The sequence below is a fragment of the Solanum dulcamara genome, chromosome 10, assembly GCF_947179165.1.
Source record: "Solanum dulcamara chromosome 10, daSolDulc1.2, whole genome shotgun sequence".
NCBI classification, from domain to species: Eukaryota; Viridiplantae; Streptophyta; class Magnoliopsida; order Solanales; family Solanaceae; genus Solanum; species Solanum dulcamara.
In genome coordinates this window covers 69,710,755-69,738,502 of record NC_077246.1, presented here as the reverse complement: position 1 = coordinate 69,738,502, position 27,748 = coordinate 69,710,755, and the positions used below count along the sequence as shown (strand labels likewise).

The following is a 27,748-nucleotide window of genomic DNA, read 5'->3' as shown; positions in this document are numbered from 1 at the left end:
TTTATGAATTTTGAAAATATTTATTTCATACCAAACAAATCATTAATAACTTTTTTAGCAGATGTAATGCTGAGACTGTTTCACCTTTAATTAGATGTTTTGAATTCGAACCCTGAATATAAAGAAAATCTTGTTGGAAGCAACAATTTCGAATGAGTCCTAAAGTGTGTGATTTGAATTTCACCGGCTCTAAATACTGAGTGAAAAATTAAAAAAAAAAAAATCTACCCACAAAGTCCTCATTTAGGTTAAAAAATTATAATATTTTATATTTTTAAATTATTTAAAATTTATTTTGTTAAAAAAAAACTACAAACTAAAACATTAACAGCTTTAGAGCCCGTTTGGATGGGCTTAAAAAAAGTAACTTTTATGTATAAAGTGCTTTTAGAACTTTGAAGTGCTGAAAGTTATTTTTATAAATAAGCAGTTGAGTGTTTGGATAAAAGTGCTTATGATGTGAATTTTAGGGTTAAAAGAATAAAAAAGGTAGTTTGAGAATTTAGTTATAATATAAAGGATATAAAAGTAATTTTCATGGTCAAAGAAAATGACTTTAAGCACTTTGGAAAAAAAAGTTAGGAATCCTAACTTTTCATTTCTGACTGACTTTAAGAACTTTATGGCTTAAAGTCAGCATTAGGCAAACACGTCCAAAAGCTAAAAAGGGGTTTTAAGTTGGTTTTGACCAACTTAAAGCCAATCCAAACGGGCTCTTAGTCAAGTTACAAATAGACTGTAATTAAGGCTAATTATTTTTATATTTTAATACTGATAAAATTTATGAAAGAAAAATAAAAATCTTTTATATTTAGGTTTAAAAAAATGAGAAGAAAAAGTTTTTGAACTTGTATAAAACTAGAATCTTTCATTTTTATAATAATATAATAGCATTTGCAGTCTAGTTTCAAGGAAGTTTTGTTTAGAAAAAAATATTCTTCCAATAATTTTTTTATGTCAGTTATAGTAGGTTAATTGACCAAATCAATTTAATATACAACGAGTCTGTTCATAAATTTTCATTGTTATCGTTATTCGAGGTTTTTTTTGTTAACTTTGCACAATACTTGTTGGTTCAACCCTAACAACATGCTCATAATTTGAGTTCAATCGTATTCTAAAGGTGCATTAAGAGTTTGGACTCACTGAATGACTCTGCACATGTGAACATCGTTATGCTTCGTTTTAAGATTCAAAAGAGATACAAGAGTGTCCTGAAAAAGAAGAGAAGGTGAATAAGAGACCATTGTATAACTCTAATCAAATTCATTTTACACTATTATTTTACTGTACAATTTGTAGAGGTAAGTTAAACAATATGTAAAAAAAATAAAATACATATATATAGAGGGATTTGAATGTATGACAGTTAAATGATACTTTAATGTGTAATTTATCACAGCTAAATAAGACCTAAACATCAAATGTCAGTTTAAATATATAAAAAGTAGGCCCACACACGAATCAATTAGGTTTAGCTTTGGTCATCAACTGCTTGAAATTCAAATTTTGATTTTCTAAGATTTTCATCCAAACTTGATTCACTTTAAATCCAATTTAATTTATTTTTATTTCGATTTGATTACATACATCAATTTGTTCAATTTCAAAAATTAAACAAACAACTACTTTAGTTTCAATTTTAGAGCAAACATAACCAAAAGTAACAAAATCTTTAAATTACGGTCTTAAATTAACATGACATTCATAAAACAAATCATAATAGCATATAAATGGCAAAATAAGAACTTAGACAAATTTATGCTACTCTTAGCTAACATGCATAATAACATATTTTATCGAACCACACTCTATTTATTTATACACGTTCAAAAATATCCTACTGCTTTTCTCAAAAATAAATACTTTAGTTTACTAAGTTTTTTTCATAAATATTCAACCATATATTTTGGTACTAGTATATTTTAGCGGTATTTACACAATTCGATTTCTCAATCCATTCGAATGATGAATACTCCTAATCATATTCGAATTGAAAAACTAGATTATATTACAATTAAATTTAAATTATATAATATGAATTATATTATTCAAATTACTACGAATTGATTCAAAAATTTGGATCGAATCGATTTATGCACAAGCTTAATATATATATATATTTTCACTGTATACAACTTTGTCAATTAAAAATATTAAATACTCGATAAGAAAGAGTTGTTCGGATGATAAACACGATTCTAATTAAGGCAGTTCAAAATCAAATTGAAACCAATAAATTGAATCGAGAAAAAGTTATTGATTTATCGATAATGAGTTATTGGTTTAGCGGTTTCGATAATGATTTTAATTTTTTTTATTATCAGGTTATCGATTCTTAATGATTTAAAGTTTTTTCTTAACGGGTTAACCGATAGCCCGATAGTTTCTCAATAATTTATAATTATTACCATCTGCTATACAAAGTCCTTCATTTAAGGTTTAGTTTTCATACTTTTTTTTCTTGCTATCTCAACCTTTTGTTGTTATACGATGTTATACATTTGCTTTAGAGCAAAACTCAATTTATCAACTATGTGCATTATTCATTTGGTTTGTCACCTTTTTCTAAGTGATTTTTGTTTTTTTTTAAATCAAATTTTAAAGGTTAAACCAATAATCAAACTGATAATGATTAACCAATAATCAATAGATTTTTGAATTTACCAAAAGCATTGACATTTCTGTCATTTTCTCTGGGAAAACAGAAAAAGAAAACACAGTTACACCAAAGAGGGTGAGGGGGAGGATAAGGAGAAAATGGCAGCTTGGAGCATTGGGTATCAAATTCATAGTATTAATTTCAGTTCTCCAATTCCTCTTCCTTCAAGGACCGATTTCAGTTCTCTCTCTTTCACTTTCTCTAATGCTAAATACCCAATACAATGGAATCACATTGGGTGCCACAGAATCTGTGCTCTACCAGCTGTTTCAATAATGGCTTCTGGGTACTTCTCTTTCTCTAGTATTTTGCTATTTTTTTCTGGAATTTTCATATTCTTTACACTTTGTTGGATGGTTGTTATGTATTGTTTGATAATGTATTGTATTGTACTGTATTTTTTTTTGGAACCCAAAATAACCCGCAGCCGCTACAACCTCTGACGCAGCCTTTGTCCTTCGGATGAGTACTTCCGGTGGATGTACTATGTTGTTTTAATGAATACAACATTTTGGTAAATTGTATCGTTCTCCATTATTAATAATGTCACATATCTATAATTTGAATAATAAACCTACAAGAAATTGTAGGCTACGGGATAGAGCTACTATGAAAAGGTAGGGTAAATGATAAAATAGAATTATTAAACAATAAGTAAGACAGAATGAGAAAAAAAGATAAAGGTAACGATGCGATCACACCAAATTGGTCGTTGCACAAAATGGATCTTTTCGTTGTTACCTTACGATGGATTTAAATGATACGATACAATATAATTTAAGTAACAATCAAAACAAATATTATATTTAGACCAACAATACAATACAATACAACGGGTAACAACCATCCACACAAGGGGGTTAGGATGTGTTTGGTAAGAAGCAAAATGTTTTTTCATGTAAAATATTTATCTGGAAAATAAGTTGTTTTGTTACTTATTTTTGACATAATGGTTAAAAGTAGGCTTGAACTATCCTTTTTATGCAATTTCACGCTTTTATGATCAATTGTTCACTTTTTATACATTAACTATCATTAGCTGTGTATTAAAACACACTTCAACAATTAATTGTTTTTTTTTCTACATCAACTATTATCATCTTTCGTGTAGGAAAATTGAACAGGTAGGAAAATGGAACAACCCATAGTTGAGGTGTGAAACTTGCGAAAAAACCATGGTTGACTTATTTTTGTAAATACTAACTCCTTAGTTTTTTGATGTCTCATAAGTGAACAAGAAAATATTGTTTCAAATGTAATCTAAGAAAATATTTGTTGTTTCCTTTGCTTTGGTTATCATGTTATTTGTTTTTTTTGCTTCTATTCTCTTTTCTATTGTTTATCTTTTATATGACTTGTTCACGACTATATTTGCTTTACATACTTATTTCTGATATGTGTTACTTGAGCTGAAGGTCTATTGAAGAAAACCTCTCTACCTTCACAAGGTAAGGAGTAAGGTTACGTACACCATGCTCTCTAATCCTCACTTGTAGGATTACATTGAGTATGTTGTTGTTGTTATTAAGCAAATACTGCAGGAGGCTAGAGCTAGGATTTTCAATTTATGGTTCTAGATTCTAAAAATACATCTAACTAAGTTCTGAATAAATTATTTATACATATTAAGTGATTTTTTTAGCACAAATACATCAGAGCTCATAAGCAAAATGCTAGCACCACCTCTTGGGTCGGGGTGGCGTGGATGGAGTAATCAGAGTTGGGGGCTTGGGGCGTTTAGGGTGGGGAGGAAATTGTTATTCCTATTCCTATTTAAAAAAGTTGAAGTATTTTCCTTCATACCAAACGCACCTGTAATTTCTTCTACTCTGTTTACTCCCTTGTCTTCAAACTTCGATCTTTAGTTCTTGATTTTAAGATAATATCTATTAGGTGAGTGACCATCCAAGAAATCACTCAATCTTAAAAGTTGCGCCTTCAATTGGGTTCAACGGTTTTTGTTAGTTCTAACAATTCCTTGTTTGATCAGAAGTTCCAGAGAGGTGCTTCCTCCTGCCCTTGATTCCTCTTCAGAGCCACCAGCAATCTTTGATGGAACTCCAAAGTTAGTTGCTTTTTTTTACTTTATTGCTCTTTTTTTTGGCTCAAATGTGATTGTTTTGTATCACAGTAAAGTCACTATACTATTCTTTTGTCATGTTAAAAGTAACTAATACTTGCAATAATAAAGTCACTATACTTTATCCTCTATAAAGTACTAAAACCTATCCATTGAAGTGATTTATACTGATAATAGTGGGTAAAAATCTAGCACTTTACTGTTATAGTAGATAAAGTTCGTTGTCGGATATAATATGATTACTGACCTTTATACATTATAACAATAAATTCTATCTTTTTGTCGCATTAAAGTAGCTCAGTGGCTTAACTTTACCCGTTAAAGTTGCTAAACTTTATCCACTATAAAGTAAAACCTACCCATCAAGGTGACTTTATTGTTATAACGGGTATAGTTTTGTGATTTTATTCTTATGGTAGGTAAAGCTGTGACAAAAAACAGTTTTCTAACTATATTGTTATAGTCGGTAAAATTCAGTGTCCATTTGTGAAATTAGCTCGATATACTAGTTATCTCTCTTTTGATAGTCAATTTATTCATTTTCTTGGTTGAAGGCTTTATATCTCTTACTCATGCCCATATGCCCAACGTACGTGGATTGCTAGAAATTGTAAGGTGTGTATGGAGCAACTATTGATATAGAATTTGCTTAAATTTAGTGTGTACTCGAATTTCTTCCATTACCTATAAAGTTAGTGATGTATATTCTTGTATGTAAATCAGGGGCTGCAGGAAAATATTAAGTTGGTTCCTATTGATCTAAAGAACAGGCCAGATTGGTACAAGGAGAAAGTTTATCCAGCAAATAAGGTGAAAGTGACATTATTGTTTCAAATAAATGGTGATAATTATTCAAATGGTTTATAGTCTTTGCTTTCTTTGAAGTTCTCATTTTTTTTCAGAACGATTTGTCATGCTATCTTTAGTATTTGTCGTGGCTTCTTCACTTCTGTTATTTCTTTTCCCGGACTGCTTTTTTATGTTTTTTCTTGAGCCAAGGTCTATCAGGAACAACCTCTCTACTTCCCAAGGTAGGGGCAAAGTCTGTGTACACACTATCCTCCCCAAACCCCACTTGCGGGATTACACTAGGTATGTTGTTGTTGTTGTTGCTTTCTTTGAAGTTCCCCAGTCCAAGTCAGAGGGTTTATCCATAGTAGAATTAAGCTGGTCCGCTTGTTGTTTTAGCACAGTTAATCTACAAACCTGCTTTATCAATTCCTAAACGTTAAGTTGAAACCAAATGATGTCTCTTTGTGCGTATTTGTATTTGAGGTTCCCTTCTAAGATAATTCTATCTGTGATCTAAGGGGCCGTCAATCATTTTGCTTACGTATTGTGAACTTTGAAATTCGCAATAGCGTAACGGGACCACCCCCTACCAGTAAAAATGTCCCTGCTCTCCATATATCTACTGATTCAGATGGCAAGGACCCATTGTGGCTTTAGCCTTCTTCTTGTTACTAAAAAGATTGTGTATGTGTGTAGACTCTTTAGTTTAATTAATTTCAAATTAGTTAAATTAAAAGGCCCCAGAAACAAAGTTTAGCTTATCTCTGAATGATTGATAGATCAAAGGTAAATGAATCGATTTAGGTCTGCTAAATATACATACTAGTTCATTGCATTACACTTTATTGTCACTTTGTAGTTCTACTCCGAGAACTTAATTATTTTCTTGCACAGGTACCATCACTGGAACACAACAATGAAGTTAAGGGAGAGAGTATGGATCTCATTAGATATATTGACAGTAACTTTGAAGGACCATCACTTTTCCCTGATGTAAGTTCTTAAAAGGGATTTTCTTTGAGATTTTCCTATTTTTCCCATGTCTCAACTTGTGTGCTCGCTAATGTAGGATCCTTCCAAGAGAGAATTTGCAGAAGAATTGTTCTCCTACTTTGACTCCTTTTATAAAGCTGTAATTTCATCTTTGAAGGAAGACAAAATAAATGATGCCAGTAAGTTTTTACTCCTATATAATTTACATACTTGCTCTGTGGTAGAAGCTTTAAGTTTGAGACGAGTTGGTGTAGTTGCAGCATTTGATTCCATTGAGACTGCTCTTTCCAAGTTTGTTGATGGATCTTTCTTCCTCGGTACATTCAGTCTGGTGAGTATCCATATCTTATTTTCGGTTATTCAAAATACGCTCGTAAAAGACCTATCTATGCATTAGTAAGTGAAAAGGTGAAATCTGCTGTTAATGTTCACCATAAGAATTATTTTCTCGGAATGCAGCAAATGAAGCAAATTTATGTCGTGTATTCCATTATTTACTGCCTTATATGTGTGACGGACAGGTGGATATAGCTTATGCACCATTTATTGAAAGATTCCAGCCCTTCTTGCTCGAGGTAAAGAACTACGATATTACAGCTGGCAGGACAAAACTTGCAGCATGGATCAAGGTATCGCACGGATTACCTTTTCTTTGATAATCTTTCCAATGGAATGCATTGACCACCAGAAGTAAATTTTAACTAGAGTTATATACGAAAATATAATCACTTGGATACTAGGACATTGTGTTTCTCGAAGCTATTAGTGGAATTTGCTACTGTCAAGTTTATAATGATGTTCTGCTTGAATTCTATAGTGTCATCCTCATGCTTAGCATACAATAGGAGGATCGACCAGCAAACCTGTATTTTAGGCATAATACATATACAGACACCCAAACTTGGTCTCAACTGGCAACGAAATGCTCCAACTCGTCTCATTGTGTCTCGTGGACACCCAAGGCTGACGTGACATTGCCAACTGAAGTCAAGTTTGAGTGCATGTTTATGTATTATGTCAATTTAGAACCCAGTTATTTGCACTTGAAGTCAGTCATTTCAGAACCTATAAAGTTGAAATCCTGGCCCGTCTTTGGTCAGAGGTTCTAGCCATGGAATTAATATTATACCCCTTGAGATACGACCCTTCCTTGGACCTTCTAAAGCATCCGGTTGCCCTTTCTCCATTGTATGCAGATAACAGCTATTACCATCTCCGTATCCTTAAGTTTTCTGTATGTGTGTATAAGCACTAGTCTTTGAGACATTGTGACTTTGCAGAACATTAGTTGATGTAGTATGATGTATTTACTGCAGGAGATGAACCAAATTGAGGCTTATACAGTAACTAAACGTGACCCAAAGGAGCATCTGGAGAACTATAAAAGACGTTTCTTGGTATATGGCTTGACTACTGTTTTTCATTTGAGTTGATTTCTCAGATGATCACTCGACTAATAGTTATTTTCTCAAAAAATCACTCTCCTTTGTTGAAAAAAAATGGAATCAAGAAAAAAGGTGATCTTTTTTAATAAAACTATTAGTTGAGTGACCATACGAAAAATCAACCCGTTTTTATTTCGAAAAGTTGTTTAATAATTAGATTCACTACCATTTCTTCCTCTCTTTTTTTGCAGTCTCAGCTCTGATGAGCTCGGTCATTACACATCATCCACAATTATGCAAAGATTACTACTGAACAGTTTATATGTGAAGGGGCCGTCTTGTTCATTGTATTAGAATATGATTAATCTCAATGCATATGGTATAAATATAACTAGCGTACGGTTTGTTGTCGCATAAATATATAGTTGCACGGTAAAGTTGTCTCCGTGTGATCTATAGGTTAGGGATTTGAGCCACAAAAGCAATCACTAATATTTGCATTAGAGTAGATTATTTACATCACAACCCTTCAAGTGTGGCCTTTCCCCGGACCTTGCTAACTTAGGATGCCCTCTATATATATACAGCTGCACGATGACTATTTCTAATCAGAAAAACACCAAGAATATTTCTGCTAACTCTAAAAAGCAATATCTTAAAAGTAACTTCATACAAAAAGCTGAGGTCAATCAACCTTAGAACCTAGCAAATTTGCAGAAAAAGAAGATTGTTATCAGTTGACACAATAAAAGCCAAATTACATTTACAGTGCATCAAAGTGTTTGGTTGTATGGCTAAATTCAAGATTTGCAGGATACTTTCGGTCCTGTCGCCGTCCGATCATAAAACCACTAAAACAATTGTTTGGGGCTTCAAATTTTTCCTATAGAATATATATATATATATATTATTTGTTTACTTTATTTGATGTGAAAGTCATAATAATTGAGAAATTGAATAGTATTTAATTAATTGTTGCATCTTTTTTTTTACGTTACTATCTATTTTGTTAACTTATTTATATTTTGGTGATTATCATGAACCCACATTACAATTCTTACATTTACCTTTTTATTTCCTCAATCAATTTTTATTATCTCATTATTGATTATTCTAACGTCTATAAACAGTTAAACCTTTTGCATTATGCAAAATCTATTGTTTTGCGTTTATAAAAAGATCAAATTTATTTTTTTATGTATTCTTTAAATTTTAAGCACCGCAACAAATTCATACTAGTATCATTATATAAACTTTTTAAATTTTGAACTTTCTTCATTGAATATTTTCATTGTTAACATTTTTATTTCATAAGGTCTATGTGCATCCTACCTTCTCGAGACTTCACTTATAGGATTACATTGAGTATGTTATAGTTATTCAATTTAACAACTAAAAGAAAAAGGTCTCTCTATGAAGTTTCGCTTTAGGCCCCCAAACTTGTTGAAACGGTCCTGTTAATTCAGCTTTCAAACAAATACTATCAGCATAACATTGATTGGCTTAGTACATAGATCATCAAGACCGGAAGGCAGAAGATACTCGCATCTGCACCGTTGTAATTCTGCAAATCGACCAAAAATAATCAGCACTTCAATTAAACTATCAAGACAACGACATAGAAGCAAGAGTATCAAAGCTCTGTTCCACACAACGGAGTCTTCTTCATTCGTGCTAATACTAATTTACAGTTTGTAATTGTACAGCAACAAACATATCTAGTGTAATCTCATAAGCGAGGTCTAAGGAAAATAGAGTGTATAACCTTACCCCTCCTCGTGGGTGTTGGTAGAGAGATTGTTTCTGAAAGACCCTCGGCTTGAGTAACACAAATCAAAGCACAGTTCCCCAAAAATATGCTTCAACTTACCTTAATACACGCTGTTGAGAGGTAGGCGACCATCTCCCCCACCCCTCTCTTTTTGAGAGGTAGCAAGCTCGATGAACACCACTTTTAATCTACCCATTGTCCAAACTATAATCCTCTGCAATCAATTAAACCTAGTATTTGTTACAGTCCATCTCTTAAAATAGAACAGCTGCACATATTAGCTTTTTGGTGTATATTAACGATGTATACTACAGACATTTTACTCTTGCTCAACTCCTCAACAGATTTATAAGGAACAATTACACTTTTGTAGCTTCACCATACCTAGACAGATCTAACTTCGTGGCTTTTTTGCTTGTTTTACTTATTGAAAGAAAACCAGTAGGAGAGCAAACTGAATAAAGAAGAACCCAAACCCAGGTAAGCTTCTTTTATGAAATATCGGTAAGCATAACAAACTAGAAAATAACACCCCTACATATATTTGTTTCTTTTACTTCACTATCCTTTCTTGCTGAGTCTGCCCATAAAATGGTGTCGATACTGCTATTACAATATTTTAAGACACCTTTATCTAGCTCTTAGATCTAAAGTAACCTTTAAACGGGAGCATCCAAAACTCCCCAACACTACTGCCAGAGGAAGGGAAGATAAAAAATGTTAAGATCAGCCAAAAATTTTACTTCTAGCAAATTGTCATTGTACTTCTATGCGTACCGAGCTGAGGTCCTAACCGAGTATGTCATAGTTGAGAAAGGGAAGACACACACAGCCCCCTCCCCAAGAGGCAGAACACAGGCACCGACCCCTCTGCCAGCAGCACAAGTTAAAGAAAGTTAGCTCTTTATTTGTTTTTCTTGCCCTAAAAAATGTAAAAAAGCAAATGTCTCTTATATAAATCTTTCCATGTGGACCTCATATATAAATTAATAGAGGGGGAGAAAAGGGGGCCATCATAGGGTACATGAACTAATCAGCCCCAAATGGAAAATCAAAATTAATATAAGGATGATAACCAAATGATTTTCCTCACTCAAAAGATGTAATAAATAAAGGCTAGAAGAAAACATAGTGAGAAGCAAGGTTACTCTGACAGAAGTAATTCTTATTTATTAAAAAACTTGCAACAGGAAGGAGAGAATGAAGAAGCACTTACTTATCACATTTGGGAGTTCCCATAGTCTAAGCCTTGTGTAAAAGACCCATCATAGACAAACTGCCATTTTCCCAGAAAATACGAGTCAAAATAATAACACCTATTTTACTTGATTCTATAAGGGTTAAGAATACCAGAACGTGGTGAATAGAGAGTTTGGTACCCTCTTACCTGTGTACTGGAACCGAGCTGACCACCAACTATATCTTTTCTAGCAGACGTATCTCCAGCCCTAGCAGATCCCTTGACGTCTCCCTGACATTAGAAACAATCCCCACGGCATGGCTAGTGACATATCAGAGGTAAAGAAAATAAACAACTCTATATCATTGATGCGGGGAAGCAATGCATACCTCCATCTGCAATACCATGATTAACCCATAGCCCAGCAAATAGAATGATTCAATCACCAGAAAAAGAGACATTGATCAGTTGATAATTGGATAATAACACGGGGTCAAATTAGAAGTTCTTCGAAACTACAGAAGAAGTTCATATAGACCACTGATACACAGCAAATCTTCCAGATGAGCAGAAAAGAACTATTTCGTCTCTCTTTAGTTGTTGTTGATGATAAACATACACGCAAGAACATCAAGATCTCTTCATTTATCAAAGCTTATTTATCATCGATAAATGAGGAGGAACTGCAATTACCTCTCTGTACCTAATCACATAGGCCTTTAGTGGCTCAATGTAGTCCTCAAATCCTAAGGTGGTCAATGCCCATACCAAATCATCTCCATTAATCGTCTTTCTCTTCTCTTTTTGACACTTGTCACTTGCCCTGTACAATAACAGAAAACATATTTAAAATCATATGCAAGACCACAAACTACCACTTCAATGTTGATTAATAAATGTCGACGTCTAAGTTCAAAGAAAGCTGCTATCTCAGAACCATTATTTATCAACATTATTTTGATTTGCAATCATCTATTAACATGTACAGTTATACACAAGTCCTCACTTGAAGACTCAGCGAATATATATGGATTGGAAATCACACCTTGACCATTAAAACAGTAATCTGTACCATAGAAAGAGTAAAATATTATTCAAAAATTCTCTGATATAAAGAAAGAATATAGTAAACACACACCGTGTACACAAATAGACTAACATTTTTGTTATCTGGGGCACCTTTTTACTATGTTATACATCAATAAGAACTAGGGAAAAGGTCCAAAATTTCTCCTCAACTATTTGATATTGTTTAACTTTGATCCCCTTCGAAAGTTGGCTACAAAAATACCCTTGTCATCCTTTCGTATTATATTTGCCCTTCTTTGCTAACTGGTGCCAATCTAGACCATTTCTCAGCTGGTGCTATTCTTCAAATGGTGTGGAATTATATGTGAATGTACACTTCTACAAATTCCTCTGTCACCCATAGTGGGCCCAATCATTCCATTCCCTTTTTCTTCTCTTCTTCCCTCCCCCAAATGCCTCCAATATTCACTTCTTCCATTCCTCACACAGCCTCTCTTTCTCACCTCTTAGGCCCTTACCAACAATACTTTCACTCTTTCTACAAACGTTTTCGATATGCTCAAAATAGTTACAAACATTGTTTTGTTCTTGTTTAAAAAAATTTGGAACTCATAAATGGATATGCACAACAAAATTGACATCACGTGAATATTTTCAACATATATCGCAAATCAATTAAGTTGTATCCATAAGCACATCAAACACGGTAGCAAAAATTATTTTCAACAAAAATAGCAAATCATTTAAGTTGTATCCATAAGCATAGAAAACACGTGCAGAGAATACGGTTACGAAAATTCTGGATTCCACCATATTTTAAACCTAAAAAGAGACTCCAAGGAATTTTCCAAGGACAAGTAAGTGCTCTAGAAGATAAACTCCGAGATTCAAGAATACCACTTCAAATTTAAACATTTGTAAGTACAACGAATTAATAGTACATCAAATTTCAAATAAATCCTTAGGTATATGAAGCCCTTAAATCTCGACTCGTATTGACTAGTGTATGATGTCACGCAATAACTAATTTGTTCTTTTCTCTTCATTGAAACACTTGGATGTGTTCTCACTATACGAAATTCCCACCTGTATTTATTCCATTATCAATCCAAAGGATATGAAAGCATATCGATTTTCCTAATATTACATGGCGGAACTACAAGCCGACATATGGATTCCGAACCCAGTTGCTTTAGTTCAAAAGTGGAACTTGTATTAAGAAATTCACTAACTATGTACAAATATTAAATTTAGAACCCAGTTACTAATCCATGATGTCGTTATCCTAAAATTTAGAATCCTTCAAATCCTAGCATTATAACACTTACCCGCTGGTGATGAAACTGATGAACTCAGAGACACCCTCCTGAACACTTGGATGTGCTCCCACTATACATAATTCCCACCCGTATCTATTCCATTATCAATCCAAAGGATATGGAAGCCTGTCCATTTTCCTAATATTACATGGACGGAGCTACAAGCAGACATATGGATTCCGAACCGAGTTGCTTTAGTTTAAATGTTGTATTTGTAGTAAGAAATTCACTAAATATGTACAGTTATCCAAAAGTTTAGAACCCATAAAGTTCAAATCTTAGCAATATACTGCCTCCGTTCACTTACTGATCCACTATACTAAAATGTATTTTCACTTTTACTTGTCATTTTTAGCATATTCAAGAGGAAAGCATCTTTTTTTTCCATGTTTTACCCTCACTATTAATTACTTATTCCCAAAATCATAACACAAGATAGGTAATATTCATGTCAATCATTGTTTCTTAAGGGGCTGCAAAGTCCAAATTCCAAACTCTACAAGTAAAAGTGAACGAAAAGAGTAACACTTACTCGCTGGTGATGAAGCTGATGAACTCAGAAACACATTCCTGAACAGTATCTTTCGCATCCTTAGCTATCTTAGCATTAGCAGGCAATGCCTTTTTCATAATACGACCAATATTTGCTATCGGAAGGTACCTATCCGGTTCCCTCACATTCGATTGAGGACTCCGTTCACCTCCACTTTCATGGCTTCCACAACCACCTCCTGGACTCGCCGGAACTTCCGCCATACTCAACAACACTACTACACAAACCCTAAAAACACAAAACAACCACAATAAAATACCAAAAAAATCAAAAAAAAATAATTATATAACCTAACCTTAGCTGCTAACTCAACAGTTGACCGGATCAGAATTTTTTTCTGAATTTTGTTCAATTTTCTGTTCGTTTGCTTTGTCGATGAGCAGAGAAGACGAAGAAAATGAAGTTAAATTTTTTTGTATTTGGCGCGCTTTGTTGATGAATTTACAGGTTGGTGTTTGAGAGATCGGACGGCAGAGAGATATGTGGAAGAAACAGAACCTAAATTTGCTTTTTTGGTTAATGTTGTAAAATGTATTGGAACATTAGGGGTAGTTTGGTCATTAAATTTTTTATTTTTTTTTTAAATAATTTTTTTATTTTATTTGAAAATCATTTTTTGAATATGAAAATTTCAAATTCAATGTTAAATACATTCAAGTATAAATATTATTTTAATATTTATTTTATAAAAAAGTATAATCAAACACAACTTTATTTTCAATTTTAACTCCAATATTTTTACAAAAAGTAATATATCTAAAATCTATAATCAAACGTCTTTTTTTTTATTTTATAAAAAGTAAAAGATATTTAAAATCTATAGTCGTTGCCTACTAGATAACTAGAGAATTTATGCGCGTTTGTAGTAAGCTATGGAATCAAGTAGTACATATATCATTATCATATCATATATATTATTAAAAATAGGAAGTTTTTAGGTTCAAAGTTGAATTACGAAAATTCCCTTCACATTTAGGAACTTTTAATATTAAATCAATAATAACAATTAAACTAGACCAAATACATGGTTAGATGTTACAACTTATCGTTTTTCACTTCTTAATGACTTTAATTGTCAAACTTTTTAGCTTCTACAATTAAACACATTCATTCACAACCTTTCATGTACACAATTTCTCCCTTTATAAATTGGGTAGAAAATGTTAGTCCACTACGCTTTGTGTTTCATCATCTTATAATTCTTATGTAATTTTTTATTCATTGGTCATTTTTTTTTCTTATTGTTATATTGCTTTATTTAACTTCTTTCAGTATGGTATGTTGACATGTGTATTTTATTATTTTTTACGTTAATTGATTTGATATTGTTACAAATATTTTCTCTTTAACTTTTATTTTTTATTTTAATTTTTATAAATTTATGTTTTATAATTTTTTAAGTTTGTGTGATTCCGATAAATTAAAAGAACATGTAATGTTGTATAGAGATTCTTATTGCATTGTCCAATTATTTATGTATATACATTTTTATCATTAGTTTGTTATTTTATTAATTCAAATATGTTATTTAACTCCTTAGACATAATAAAATAACAAGTTTAGCATACCATATGATGCTATTATTGTTTCAAACAGAAATTTCATGAACTTTTTACTATAATTATTGAATGTTATTTGAAGATTTATGAGTAATTTCAGACTAATTTATTCATGTTTATTTTAACCCAATTTTCTGAATTGAATTTGGGTAACATCAAAGTTATTAAGTGCTGAGAGATGGTCAATGGGACTTAACTATAACATGATGCTTAAAATAAATGAGTTATATAGCTCCCTGAATTCCTCTAAAAAAGACAAATACATTTGTATCCTTTTTATTACAAGGAATTTTTCTGTTAAACACTTTCCACTTATAAATAGAGTATTTTTTAAAAGTTATTTTAACAAAATTTATCTTTCCCAAATTTCTTAAGTTACATGGATTAATCAAGGGACGAATTTAGCAGGACATAGTAAAATAAAGATACTATCTTATGATCAACAAAAGTTAAACCTTTATAAATTTGTTGATCTTTATAAATTTTATGTAGTAGTAGGGATCAAAGTGCAACACACGTTCTCAAAACTAATAATGCAACATGTCTTTGTATTAATAATGCAACAAACAAAAGAAATTGTGATCATTCATAACTCAGAAACTATAAATTTTGGTTATGTTATAAGAAAGATTATAAAATAAATAGCATCAGAGAAAAGTATATAGAGAGATTGATATCTTATTCAACTGCAAATTGATATTCAAATGAATTGAAATGACTTTCTAATATAGAAGAATTAAAGTTGCTGGCAAAAATGCTTATATGAACCTGCTCGTAAGCTGCTTATAGGAACTTGCTTAAGAAACCTGCTGGCAAAGCTGTTTGTAAGCTTATAGGAACTGCTTGCGAAGCTGCTTATAGGAACCTGCTTACGAAGTTGCTTAAGCAAACTGCTTGCAGAGCTGCTTGTAAGCTTGTTAAGGAACTTGCTTGCAGAGCTACTTAAGGAACCTCTTTGCAGAACTGCTTATAGGAGTAATAAATGGACATCCACAATTAAGTGTATTCATAACACTCCTCCTTTGATGTTCATTAATAGATTATATGTCTCGTTAAAACCTTACTAGAAAAAAATCTAGTGAGAAAAAATCCTAGTGAAAGAAAAAGAGTACACGTATCTAGTATTATGCATTTGCTAGTTGCCTCATTAAAAACCTTATTGAGAAAATCCAATGGGAAAACACTTGGTTAAGGAAAAAATAGTTCAACGCGTATTTTACTCCCTCTTGATGAAGACCGCGATTCAGTTGTCCAAGTTTTCGCATTCCAATCTTGTATATCATCTTCTCATGCGTTAAAGTTGGTAAAGAAATGTTAGACATTATTTAAGGAAATAAAGTACGTACCTTCGATACTTTTCGAAGTATTTGCTCAAGGTGGCAGAGACTCGTGCTGATAACGTGTTATAAAAAAGACTATAAAGTAAAATGCACCAGAAAAAAGTATATAGAAAAAGATTGATATCTTATTCAACTTCAAACTAATATCCAGATGAACTGAAATGACTTCATATTTATAGAAGAATTGAAACCGCTCACAAAGCTGCTTGTAAGCTATTTATAGGAAACTGCCTACAGATCTTCTTATAAGCTGCTTATCGAAACCTGTTAAAGGAGTCTGCTTGTAGAGTTGCTTGCAAAGTTGCTTATAAGAGTAATAAATAGATATTCACAATTAAGTGTATTCATAAAAATTATACATTATATATATTATACTCGTCACCTTATATATGCAGTACCTGTACCTCATATATGTAAATTAATATCATTTTGGAAACTCTATCATTGAGGTGGATATAGCATGAAAGTTACGATTTCATGTGTATATATATTAAGTATTTTCAAAAAGTACCTAATAACGCGAGCCGCGAGGTTAGGATAAATTGAGTGTGAAGCAGAAAAAGAATGGAAGGCATGAATAACAACAACAATAACATAACTAGTGAAATCCCACCAAACGTGAAATAATACGAGATTAAAAGCACTAATTTGTAAATTTTTTGGCGTGGAATTTATATTTTTTTCTGATTACATAAATGTTTAAAAATAACCAAAAAGGAAAAAAATTACGTTGCAAAATATTTTACGGTCTCATGAGAACAGACAAGTTCTCTAGTTATCTAATTGTGTTTGGATAGTTGTTTCCTATTGTATGTAAAATAGAGAACTTGAGAACTTGTCCATAAAATATTTTCCTCCATACCAAACACACCCTAAATACTGAAATTTTTAACCACACAAAAAAGTTTGTATCCAATATATGCACCCTGTGTAGAAGTAAACGTCTTAAAAAAAAAGTAAGTACTTGTTGCTCCGCTCTTATAATTAAATAACACACGAAAAACATACCTTATTCTAGAGACGAGTATGCTACTTTCACATTCGAACTCTCCTGCTAAATCCCTATTTTAGTTTTTTTTTTTGATTCAACCATCTTTTTTTGTTTTCTTGAATTGAATAGGATATTTGGAATACCAACTATGATTCATAATACTAATAAATCACATGTAACTAATGGACTTCCATGTCATTTTCTTTTAACTAAAAAACTTTGTATCACTTAACCAAAGATCAAAACTAACAAGTGATAAATGAGCTTTTTTAATAAACTAATGGATGATAGGGAAATGTGAAAAATATAATTGGCTCAATTCCTCCCTCCACACCTCAACTCAAATAGCCAATACCAGGCAAGTATGTAATTACTGGTGACATATTTGTAATTTTCTGCAGACAACATAGACAATACAAAGTAACTAGGAACAATTTCATTTTTTTTTAAAAGTGTCTTGTGAGTTACATCCCAAATACTCTGGTGTATACATCGCCAGACCGGGGCGCCTGGAACATCACATCTCCATATCCAGCGTAGAATTTTTTGAAACCTAATGTATCATTTGTTGTTTGGTGTTGTGTCCTACTGTCCACTTCATTACTACGATGGATATCATCCAAACTATTGTGCTGGAAGCCATTAAATATGTGGCCATTTGTCGCAAGCTTTTGCTGTGGAAATTGTGAATAGGAAGGTGGATCAAAATTTTGGTGTTGATCCACCATCCTTGACGAGAAGCCATATATATCATCCAGGCCAAAATAATCATCTCCGCCATGACTAGGAAACCTTCGTGACTGATGCACTGATGGTGTTTGAGAAGCAATTCGTTGAGAGAATTTCCCTTGATCTAAAGATTTTTGTTGCATAAGATGCCAGATTCTTGCCTCATCTTCAAAGCCTCTCCTCTGTGGCACACAAGCTGACCCGATTTCCAGGGCTGAGATATCAAAACCATTTGCTGGCTTGCCATTTCCAAAGCCTGATGTAGCAGGGTCAACAAAATCGATATCACCTGCACTGCTAATGCTTCCGGTTGATGGTGTATGAAGCAAACTTGATGAAGAACTATTTACTAAACGATTACCTGTAGAAATAGCAGTATAAGAACTATATACTAACTTCATTCACAACAAAACACAGCTTATCATGCAATTGTGAAAAACTAAAATGTGGGTGTTACCAGAGAGAGCACGAGGGATTCCTCCTATATCATCAGATGAGGCAAAACCGTGAGGCAGGTCCCTTGAGGGCATTGAGAACCCAGGTGGAGCCGAACCTTTTGGTCTGGTGACTGTTAGACAGCTCAGAGATTTCAGTATACAATAACCAATCGAGTGCAATATTTTTCAATAATGTACCACTATACTATAAATATGTTCAGAAGTATGAAACTGAACACTACGGCACAGCAACTGGGTAGGTTAAATTATAGAGGTCAGAAGAAATGCACATATACACATAAAATCCCTTTGTGTTTCCTCATTGGTATACATTTTGAAGCCAGGAAAATTCATTTCTTCCTCACCCTTGAGAGCAATACCAAACAAAGCAAGGATTATTATGAGCCCGTTTGGATGGGTTTTAAGTTGGTCAAAACCAACTTAAAGCCTCTTTTTAGCTTTTGGACGTGTTTGCCTAATGCTAACTTTAAGCCATAAAGTTTTTAAAGTCGGTCAAAAATGAAAAGTTAGGATTCCTAACTTTTTTTTTCTAAGTGCTTAAAGTCATTTTCTTTGACCATGAAAATTACTTTTATATCCCTTATATTTTAACTAAATTCCCAAACTACCCTTTTTATTTTTTTAACCCTAAAATTCACATCATTTTCCTCATTTAAGCACTTTTATCCAAACACTCAACTGCTTATTTATAAAAATAACTTTCAGCACTTCATACATAAAAGTTACTTTTTTTTAAGCCCATCCAAACGGGCTCTATACCAATTTTCAAACTACTTTGTGCTATTAGTGTAATTATCTATTTGAGTGATCGGATAGCAATCAAACATAAGCCAGAAAGCTTGTCAAAACTATGACAACCATTATATATATTCACTGAAAGCAACTAACACAGAAACATAAAGCAAAGCTAAGAATTGAAGCTAGTGTCATGGTTTTCTCTAATAATCAAAGAACAGAAAACCTATAGGTAAGCAAGGGTCAAATTGATTCCAAGAAAAATGAAAACAAAATCAATGAAAGATAAATACAGGGAGCTAAATCCAAGTTGTTGTTTTTTTGTTGAAAAGGAGCTAAATCCAACTGTTTTACTAGATAAAATAAGGAAAAGTCCTGCCAACACTTACTTTGATACGGAGCCTTGTGCACATACTGCTGCTCCTTGTTCTCTCTGAAATCCTGAAGGATGGATGAATTCTTTGGTATCTGACCAATATTTCCAAAACACGAATCCAAATCACCTCCTTGCCTGGGAAAGTCATCTTGCTTCACAAAAGAGAACCCTGATTGGTGGCTGTGCAAAGAGTTCCAGGAAGCACCATGTTTCCCAACAGATTCACCATACGAGCCAACAAAACTACGACGCAAGGCCATAGAATCATCACATGAATCCAAGTCCTTTGACATAATATTTGAAATAATACTGCTTTCTATGGCATTGAATGAAGAATCTTGATAATTAGTCAAATTATCACCATCAATCCTCCGTAGGTGCTCCACTATTTCTTCATTGGAAAATGAGGTAGAACTTCTGTAAACCCTATCAGATTTGACAGAGCTTTGGAACTTCAAGTCATGAAGTCCTTCATTTAATATCGCATTTACACATGAAAGTGGCAGAGAAGCTTCATCCACTTGATTATGTAAAGCTCCATAATCCATTACATTGCTACTCAGACTACATGGCGTATGTACTAATAAACGACCACCAGAGTTCTCTGTGGATTGAGCAGAACAGGATGGCAAAAGAAAAGCCTTTTGATCTATATTATTTGGATCCTTCAGTCCTTGACTGTCAAAAGATGTATAATCTTCCCTGTAAGGTTCATCTGAAAATTCAACAAAATTTTGGTTGCCTCGCGGATGATTGACAACGTGATTTGAAGATGGAACTTTGAACAAAGTTTTATCAGGATATGTTTCATGACCATGATTATCTTTGCTAATGGTTAGTGAAGATAGGTCAGAAGATAAATTCAAAATCCTACAATCTTCAGTGCTATTTCCATCTCTCTCTGCACCAGAAGTATTGTACCGTCCAACAATATCAACAAAAGTTGTCATTCTGTTTGGTCCATCAGCGTCTCCATCCTTATCATGAGGAATTACATGAGCCATGTAGCTACTGTAATTCACTGTATCGTTTGATGCATCCTGAATCACATAAAAGCATTCTGTGAACATGTTGGCAGTTCAAACCAAAGAATCCCTAGAAAACTACAGCAACTTTTGTGCTGAAACTGAAGCTAAATGTTTAGATACTTTGCTAAAGGAATTGACTCACAAGCAGAACTAAACATCAAGGTTTCTTACACTTACTGCATTTCTAATGCTAGATGTCTCAGTCAATGTAAAGCCAGTACTAGATAGTTCATCAATTGGAGGTGGCAAGACATTTCCTGCGCGGTTCATCATATTACTGGTGGCACCAACAATTTGTTGAACTCTATTCCTGTATAACCAACAAATGAAACCAATGCTGAGACTATACCCAGGAGAATTTTATTATGCAAAGCAACAATTACATAAAACCCTTCAGTTAGGCCAACTACAGAAATATATCAACTTCGGGAACCTCTGAGGTCACTAGAACAAAATCTGCAGGCATTCCTTGAAAAAAATACCATTGAAGATCTGAAGAGTCAACATTGAAAAAAAAATATCACTGAAGATCTGAAGAGTCAAAATTCAATTAGCACAAGAAATAAAGCTTGTCACTGTCCAAGACAAGGCAATTATTTATATTATATAGAAAAGCTGTAAGTTTCGATGTGTTTATTCACTGGAATTTAAATTCCAAGCTGAGGGTATAGTAGTGATTTCATTTATAAACAGAAATAGCTTTGTTTATGTGCTGTGATGTTGTCTATATCTAATTTGATGGTCACTCACATGTACTAATTTTTATTATTTGCAATTTCATATTTACGATATTGGGCCTGTGCTAACACGGGCCATCACTACCTAATATATTAAGAAAAGGGAAACGGGGCAAATGCAAACTACCTCCTCATTATTTATCCAAAACAGAAAATCCCTTCATGATCTCACCAAGAAAATAAACAGGTTGGCATTTCATCAATTCTCAAGGAAGATATATGCATGTTACAGTAAAAGGCAATAATGTGTCACTGGTTATTAGCATGCGCAGAGTGACATTCAAGCGACCTTCAGCACCAAGTTTTATTTTTTTGAAATTGGTAAAATGAGACCTTCAGCACCAAGTTGGCCAAACTGATATCTACTTGGGTGCAACATCATTCTTTTCAACCAAGTATCAAAATCATATACTTGGAACACCAGTTTCTGCATGTAAAGCTTGCGGAACACCAATTGGATTGAAACAGATTTAGTTAGTATTGCAAAACCGAGAAGCTAAATTCTTCTTTTATGCACAAAGTTTTATCCCACCCAAAAGAGGACACTAGAAAAATAAGACAGCTATAATTTATTATAGGCGATGCAGTCATACACTGCCCTCTCAATTTTAACCTCAGATCACATATGCACATCAGAGGGAGCACATCAGTATCGGAGGGAAGTTTTGTATCTTACATACCTTGTATGAATTGCAGCTACATCATCTTTACCAAAGCTATCTTCATCAGCACCAATGCTATGCAAATATAGACACGAAGGATTACTGCAAGGCTGCGCAAAAGAAAAAAGAGCATGTCAACACTGGTTATTCATTTGTTTGGTAAACTATAACAAGCTCTCACAAAGGGAGTGGCAGGAAGAACAGTAATCATAAACAGACCACGGTCCATACCGTGTTTCTCAACCACGCGTGGCAGTATTTTGCAGTCCCAAATGATGCTCTGCATTGGCCATTTTTAGTGTAAAAAAATGAAAGTATGCATCACTGACTGAGGAAACAAAAGAAAGGGGTGGATGCTTACCTCAAATACCTATCTTCCAAGACAAAACCATGTACAGACTGAATACACCGCACGGCCTCCTCTTCTTTTGAATATGTAATATATCTGCAAAAAAACAGAAAATGATCAAATATGAGAACAACAATCCTGAGGGGGGGAAATGCAATCAAACCAAAATTGATCAGCAAATTATGCACACTTTAGAAATGCACAAGTATATGAAACTGTGAAGAATAACTTAATACACCAAGAGTCAAACAGTTCTGACTTCCTTAGTACTAAAACAAATCCAAACAGAGACATTCAATCAAACCTTCTATTTTCCCCCACATGCAGTTTCAGCACCCAAGTATTTTAATAAATTCTGTAGTTCTAGCCTCTTACTGATCATGTATCATGGCTAGGCCACCCAACACCACCAGTTTCGCCTCTTTCAAGTCTCAACTAATGATACAATCAAAAGTTATCATCTTGCAGTATCCTAATTGAATTTTGTTTGAAATAATTTAAAAGGGAATAACAAGTAACCATTATGAGCTTTAGGAATATCTAACAACCCAAACACAATGTCTAAATTGTGACAATCTGGTTCGCCTTTTAACCTCAATTTGAAAATTTCTTCATGAGAAGTTCAGTGATTTGAGTTTCTAGTACTACAGGAGTTTAGAAATACATATCCCAAGCTAAAACCAATTATAAAGAAAGCGGCATACATATCCAATTTTAATTGTTATCCCAAGGATTAACTGGAAAAGTAAGGCAGATGAGGATACAAGCACCTAAAATTGAAAGGATTCTACAATCTAGCATCTTATGTCAGTATAAAGATTTGTAAGGATAATGTAACAGCTTTCAGCAAAAAGAAATTTGATAGGTTAAAGCATAATTTAATTGATGAAGCATCACTAAGACTGTACTGAATGTGTACCCAATTTCAGCAAAACAAAAAACAAAAACAAAAAAAGATTGTCTGCAAGACAAATAGGAAGAAACCCAAGACTTTAGACCATTGCAACATGAGATAAATAATATTGACCTTAACAAGCAATAAGATCCAAACAAAGGCCAATCAGGATGAAGTAATGGGAACATATTAAGGTAATAACATCAGAGAAAAATAAAAAATGAAGTCCACCCTATGAGACAAAACTTGGACTAGTTGAATCTAAGGAAACAAAGAACCCTTAAGAGCAAATCTCTCAGTAGTAAAAAACTACATAAGCCAAGATAACCAAGACATGTAGCATTACTCACACACTACAGGTATCATTAACAAATTGCTGGATGGCACCACCAGTTGTCCGAGACAGAGAAATTTTAGTAACTTTTCCATATTGCCCAAAATATTCCTTCTGCTGTAAAAGCTGCTCAAGATAAAAATCATCAGTAGAGATATGGACAAGAAGAATTTTTCCTATAATAACAGGGTCAATAAATTTAGAATTAACAAAACCAATTACTTCATCAAAAAGAAATTAGCAACGCGTAATATGGAAAATAACTCCATACATCTTCATCTGCATGACTAATAGGCAGGCCAATCACATATGCCATTTTACGTTGAATGACCCGAACATTCGTGAGATCCTTCTTGACTTCATTAGTTTTTGGCTTTGCCTTTGGTTGTTGTTTGCTTTTCCTATTGGCATTGATGTTCCCTTCCCTGTTTGAAACTAACTGTCTGTTACATTCTATCTCCATATACTAAAAAAAAGTAAATTAGTCACAAGGGAGAAAACCTCTCAATATTTGTTTGCATTCTAACAACTTTCTCCTTTTCGTATGTTGTTCGACATGCAGGACATCGTCCCTCTGACTCATCTTTTTCTGCCATGTCCATTATGTGATGCCAACACCAAAGACACACCTGTAGTAATAATAGTAAAATATAAGCCACAAAAAGAGAACAATTGATATATTTGAAAGTCTACATTTTATCATTCCTTCCTTAAATATCATACTACCAAGTTAGTTGTCTTATCAAGATTCCAACAAAATCTAATAGTGATGACAACATCAACTAGTAGGAAGTGTGATAGCAATGATATATCTAATTATTCTTTCAATTAACTTTAGACGGCTGAAATTTTGAACTGGATCAAAATTTAAATATGAATCATCAACATTTGCTTAGTTCAACAAAAAAAAAATTAAAAAAATAGAAATAGCAATAAGAGTCTTCAAGTCGCTTTACCAAGAAACTCATTTAAAGAAAAATACACTGGCTGGGGGGTCTGCCAGGACTAACTAATAAAAAGGCAAGGACCGGAAGTGATCTTAGAAATCAATTGAGTCCTGGGGAAAAAACTCAATATCATATCTGTCAAGAAGAAAAACAAAAATTGTATATTATTAGACTTTCTCAAGCTGAACTCTATCTCGTTTTCTAAATATTAAAGATAGCATTCAGAGTATAAGAAACGTCATATTTTAATGAAAGAATCTTTTATCATGTTAATCAACTTGAAAGAGCATGTTGCCATTCCGTGAGGGACTGTTTGCTATGCAATGCTATTAGGAGCTGGAGCTACTTCAAAGCTGACAAACATTAAGTCTGTTGATACATCAATATTTTCAAATGATCACTGAAGTCTAAACCATTCCAGTCATATTTGTGAAAAGGAAATGTGAACACTACTATAGTAACTCATGCCTAATATCGCATGTAATTTACTATGCGGATTAAACTTTCATTCAATTCAATTAGAAGCAAATAAGGCTGGAGAACCGCATCAGTGTATACTAATTCTATAACCTAAACAGGAGATATTTCCTGTTATCACAAAATGTGTTAATCGTTAATCTAGTCTTAGCTAAAGCAATAGTTCACATCAAAATAAACCTCGTAATAAAGTTATCTATTCTCTCATCAGCACATTAAAGTAAAAAATTGTTTTGGACCAAAAACTGCAATTAGAAGGAAACTAGGATTGAGCAAACCAAGATTTCTAAAGAAAATATACAAACACAGACGGGCAGACTGTAGACGCATACTAGATACATGAAATCTGGACCAGACTCAACAAATGGCTACATAAATTAGCACAAAAATGTAAGTCTTCTACAATTGTCAGATAATAGCAAAATAGTTCAATTGAAATAATTTTAAAAAATGAAATTTCAGTATATCCCAGTTCAATTATAACAGATATTCAATACTACCACACCAGTAGTACTATCTATCAAAATAAAAACATAAAACAGTTTATATCCCATTTCCCTTTATTATTTCAGTTCAACCAAAACAAATAAAAAATTCGAAACAAAAAAAAAGCTAAAAGAATTTACACCTGATAACCACATTTGCAAGGCTTAAACTGCTGATCTGTCCAGTCCATCTCTTCAGCACAAAGTGGACACCTTTTCTCTTCTTCGTTGCTCATCATTGCCCTGCAATCAATTCCAAAAAGAAATTTTAAATAAATTCAATTATTTCTACTACAATGACATTAGAACACATTAATACTCTCACCTACATTTCCTCCAACCTAGTACATCTATTAAAAACAAAAATGAATTCTTCAAAACCCTAAATCTACAGGTTCACCAACATTTCCTCAACAGATCAGAAAATTTCGAAACAACATTAACCTATTCCAGAAATTCAAAAACAAAACACGCACAATGATATAATCATCCGCATTTCCACAACACACACACAAAAGACATTCTCACATACAATTCAGAATTCTTCAAAATGTTAGGGTTTTGAAAATCTCGGATTTGCACCAAAAAAAACTTTAAAAGTGAACATTTTTTCACACATAGATTCAACGCATTCAATTGATAAATCCAGTTATACAATTTACACACATTCATTTCCAAAAAAAAAAATCACACATGTACATTCATATCATCATTTGCATTTCCACACCACATACATTTTGGATTTCTTCAAAATGTTAGGGTTTTGAAAATCTCGGATTTGCACAAAAAAAAACTTACAGTAAACTTTTCTTTCACACGCATTCAATTGATAAATTCATTTATACAATTCAGACATTTTCATTTCCAAAAAAATAAAAAAAAAAATCACACATGTACATTCATATCATCATTCGCATTTCCACACCACACAAAAATGAGCCAAAAAAACAAAATTAAAAAAAAACACAAATTCTCACATACATTTCGGGTTTCTTCAAAATGTTAGGGTTTTGAAAATCTCGGATTTGCACAAAAAAAATCAATGAACTTTTCTTTCACACACATTCAATTGATAAATCCAGTTATATAATTCACACACATTCATTTCCAAATATAATTAAAAAAACCACACATGTACATTCATATCATCATTCTCATTTCCACACCACACAAAAATGAGCCAAAAAAAAAACACAAATTCTTACATACATTTCGGATTTCTTCAAAAGTTAGGGTTTTGAAAAGCTCAGATTTGCAGAAAACTAAACAAAAAACTTACAGTGAACTTTTTTTTTCTGATGGAGAGAAAAGGCAGAAAGAGAGAGAAAGAGGAGAGAGAGAGAGAGAGAGAGTACGGCCACCACCAAAAGGATTGAAAATTACAGAAGATAGAGACCGCTTTTAATGGTTGGCTTTTGTTAATTTGATGAATGTTCCCTCTCTACCACACTCCTTTATATATTGTTTTGTTTTTTTTTAGTATTATATTATATATGTAGCGGGAAATGGAAAAAATAATAAATAAACAATGGACCTGAAGAGGGAAAAACTAAAAAGTGAAGGGACCAAAATGGATAACGAATTAAAGCTTATCTATTTCAATTTGTCTGTTTTGATTTAGTATGTAATTTTAAAAGTAATAATAATAAATAATATATTTAGTAAAAATGTGATCCGAGAGAGTAATTCATAAAATAAAATAGGATAAATAAATTAAAACTGAAAAAGTAATAGCCTGATTGGATTGATTTATTTAAAATGTTTTTAAGTCAAAATAGTTTATAAGTGTATTTAGAGTGTTCGAATAAATTAAAAAAAGTGATTACGAGCTCTTGTTTTTAAGCCAAAAGATAAAAATAAGCTAAAAGCCATAAATCAATAC

At 32.9% G+C, this 27,748-nt stretch overlaps 3 protein-coding genes across 8 annotated transcripts; 1 reads left to right on the top strand and 2 right to left on the bottom strand.

Annotated features, from left to right (window-relative positions):
- The first annotated feature begins 2,686 nt into the window (after positions 1–2,686).
- On the top strand, positions 2,687–8,330 carry LOC129870079 (protein IN2-1 homolog B-like). 3 transcript variants are annotated; one of them, XM_055944665.1, is made up of 10 exons: positions 2,687–2,948; positions 4,656–4,727; positions 5,297–5,357; positions 5,466–5,552; positions 6,429–6,527; positions 6,604–6,706; positions 6,782–6,858; positions 7,049–7,156; positions 7,844–7,924; positions 8,164–8,330. In XM_055944665.1, the coding sequence occupies exons 1-10, from the start codon at positions 2,761–2,763 to the stop codon at positions 8,173–8,175; spliced, it is 888 nt and encodes a 295-aa protein (XP_055800640.1). In that variant the 5' UTR covers positions 2,687–2,760; the 3' UTR covers positions 8,176–8,330. The 3 variants fall into 3 exon arrangements, with proteins under 3 accessions (XP_055800640.1, XP_055800641.1, XP_055800639.1); XM_055944666.1 differs by having other exon boundaries at positions 4,653–4,727; positions 6,788–6,858; XM_055944664.1 differs by having other exon boundaries at positions 4,653–4,727.
- An 849-nt stretch (positions 8,331–9,179) lies between these two features.
- Positions 9,180–14,251, bottom strand: LOC129870078 (nuclear transcription factor Y subunit B-1-like). Of its 2 annotated transcripts, none has more exons than XR_008762031.1 (7): positions 14,060–14,251; positions 13,744–13,992; positions 11,557–11,686; positions 11,071–11,258; positions 10,900–10,959; positions 9,783–9,897; positions 9,180–9,476 (listed from the first exon to the last, which is right to left on the bottom strand). XR_008762031.1 is itself a non-coding variant. In XM_055944663.1 (7 exons), the coding sequence occupies exons 2-6, from the start codon at positions 13,965–13,967 to the stop codon at positions 10,903–10,905; spliced, it is 501 nt and encodes a 166-aa protein (XP_055800638.1). In that variant the 5' UTR covers positions 13,968–13,992; positions 14,060–14,251; the 3' UTR covers positions 9,180–9,476; positions 10,900–10,902. The 2 variants fall into 2 exon arrangements, 1 of the variants encoding a protein (XP_055800638.1); XM_055944663.1 differs by lacking the exon at positions 9,783–9,897 and having other exon boundaries at positions 11,071–11,154; positions 11,253–11,258.
- Positions 14,252–17,830: 3,579 nt separating this feature from the next.
- Positions 17,831–27,305, bottom strand: LOC129870285 (uncharacterized). Of its 3 annotated transcripts, none has more exons than XM_055945014.1 (12): positions 27,222–27,305; positions 26,010–26,109; positions 24,459–24,586; positions 24,229–24,382; positions 23,974–24,083; positions 22,741–22,824; positions 22,611–22,659; positions 22,398–22,489; positions 21,158–21,290; positions 19,966–20,992; positions 18,841–18,951; positions 17,831–18,744 (listed from the first exon to the last, which is right to left on the bottom strand). In XM_055945014.1, exons 2-12 carry the CDS (start codon positions 26,103–26,105, stop codon positions 18,119–18,121), a joined length of 2,610 nt encoding a protein of 869 aa, XP_055800989.1. In that variant the 5' UTR covers positions 26,106–26,109; positions 27,222–27,305; the 3' UTR covers positions 17,831–18,118. The 3 variants fall into 3 exon arrangements, with proteins under 3 accessions (XP_055800989.1, XP_055800988.1, XP_055800987.1); XM_055945013.1 differs by having other exon boundaries at positions 27,146–27,297; XM_055945012.1 differs by lacking the exon at positions 27,222–27,305 and adding an exon at positions 27,076–27,164.
- Positions 27,306–27,748: the final 443 nt, after the last annotated feature.

Excerpts from the sequence above, each read along its gene's own strand:
- LOC129870079 (XM_055944664.1), top strand. The coding sequence starts at position 2,761 with ATGGCAGCTTGGAGCATTGGGTATCAAATTCATAGTATTAATTTCAGT. Across the intron at positions 6,707-6,781 it reads AGACAAAATAAATGATGCCA|TTGCAGCATTTGATTCCATT; the intron begins GTAAGTTTTTAC and ends GAGTTGGTGTAG. Across the intron at positions 6,859-7,048 it reads TCCTCGGTACATTCAGTCTG|GTGGATATAGCTTATGCACC; the intron begins GTGAGTATCCAT and ends TGTGACGGACAG.
- LOC129870078 (XM_055944663.1), bottom strand. The coding sequence starts at position 13,967 with ATGGCGGAAGTTCCGGCGAGTCCAGGAGGTGGTTGTGGAAGCCATGAA. Across the intron at positions 11,687-13,743 it reads ATCAGCTTCATCACCAGCGA|GGCAAGTGACAAGTGTCAAA; the intron begins GTAAGTGTTACT and ends GTTATTGTACAG. Across the intron at positions 10,960-11,070 it reads AGCTCGGTTCCAGTACACAG|TTTGTCTATGATGGGTCTTT; the intron begins GTAAGAGGGTAC and ends GGAAAATGGCAG.
- LOC129870285 (XM_055945012.1), bottom strand. Across the intron at positions 22,825-23,973 it reads GTTAATGATACCTGTAGTGT|ATATATTACATATTCAAAAG; the intron begins GTGAGTAATGCT and ends GTTTTTTTGCAG. Across the intron at positions 22,660-22,740 it reads TTGGAAGATAGGTATTTGAG|AGCATCATTTGGGACTGCAA; the intron begins GTAAGCATCCAC and ends TGGCCAATGCAG.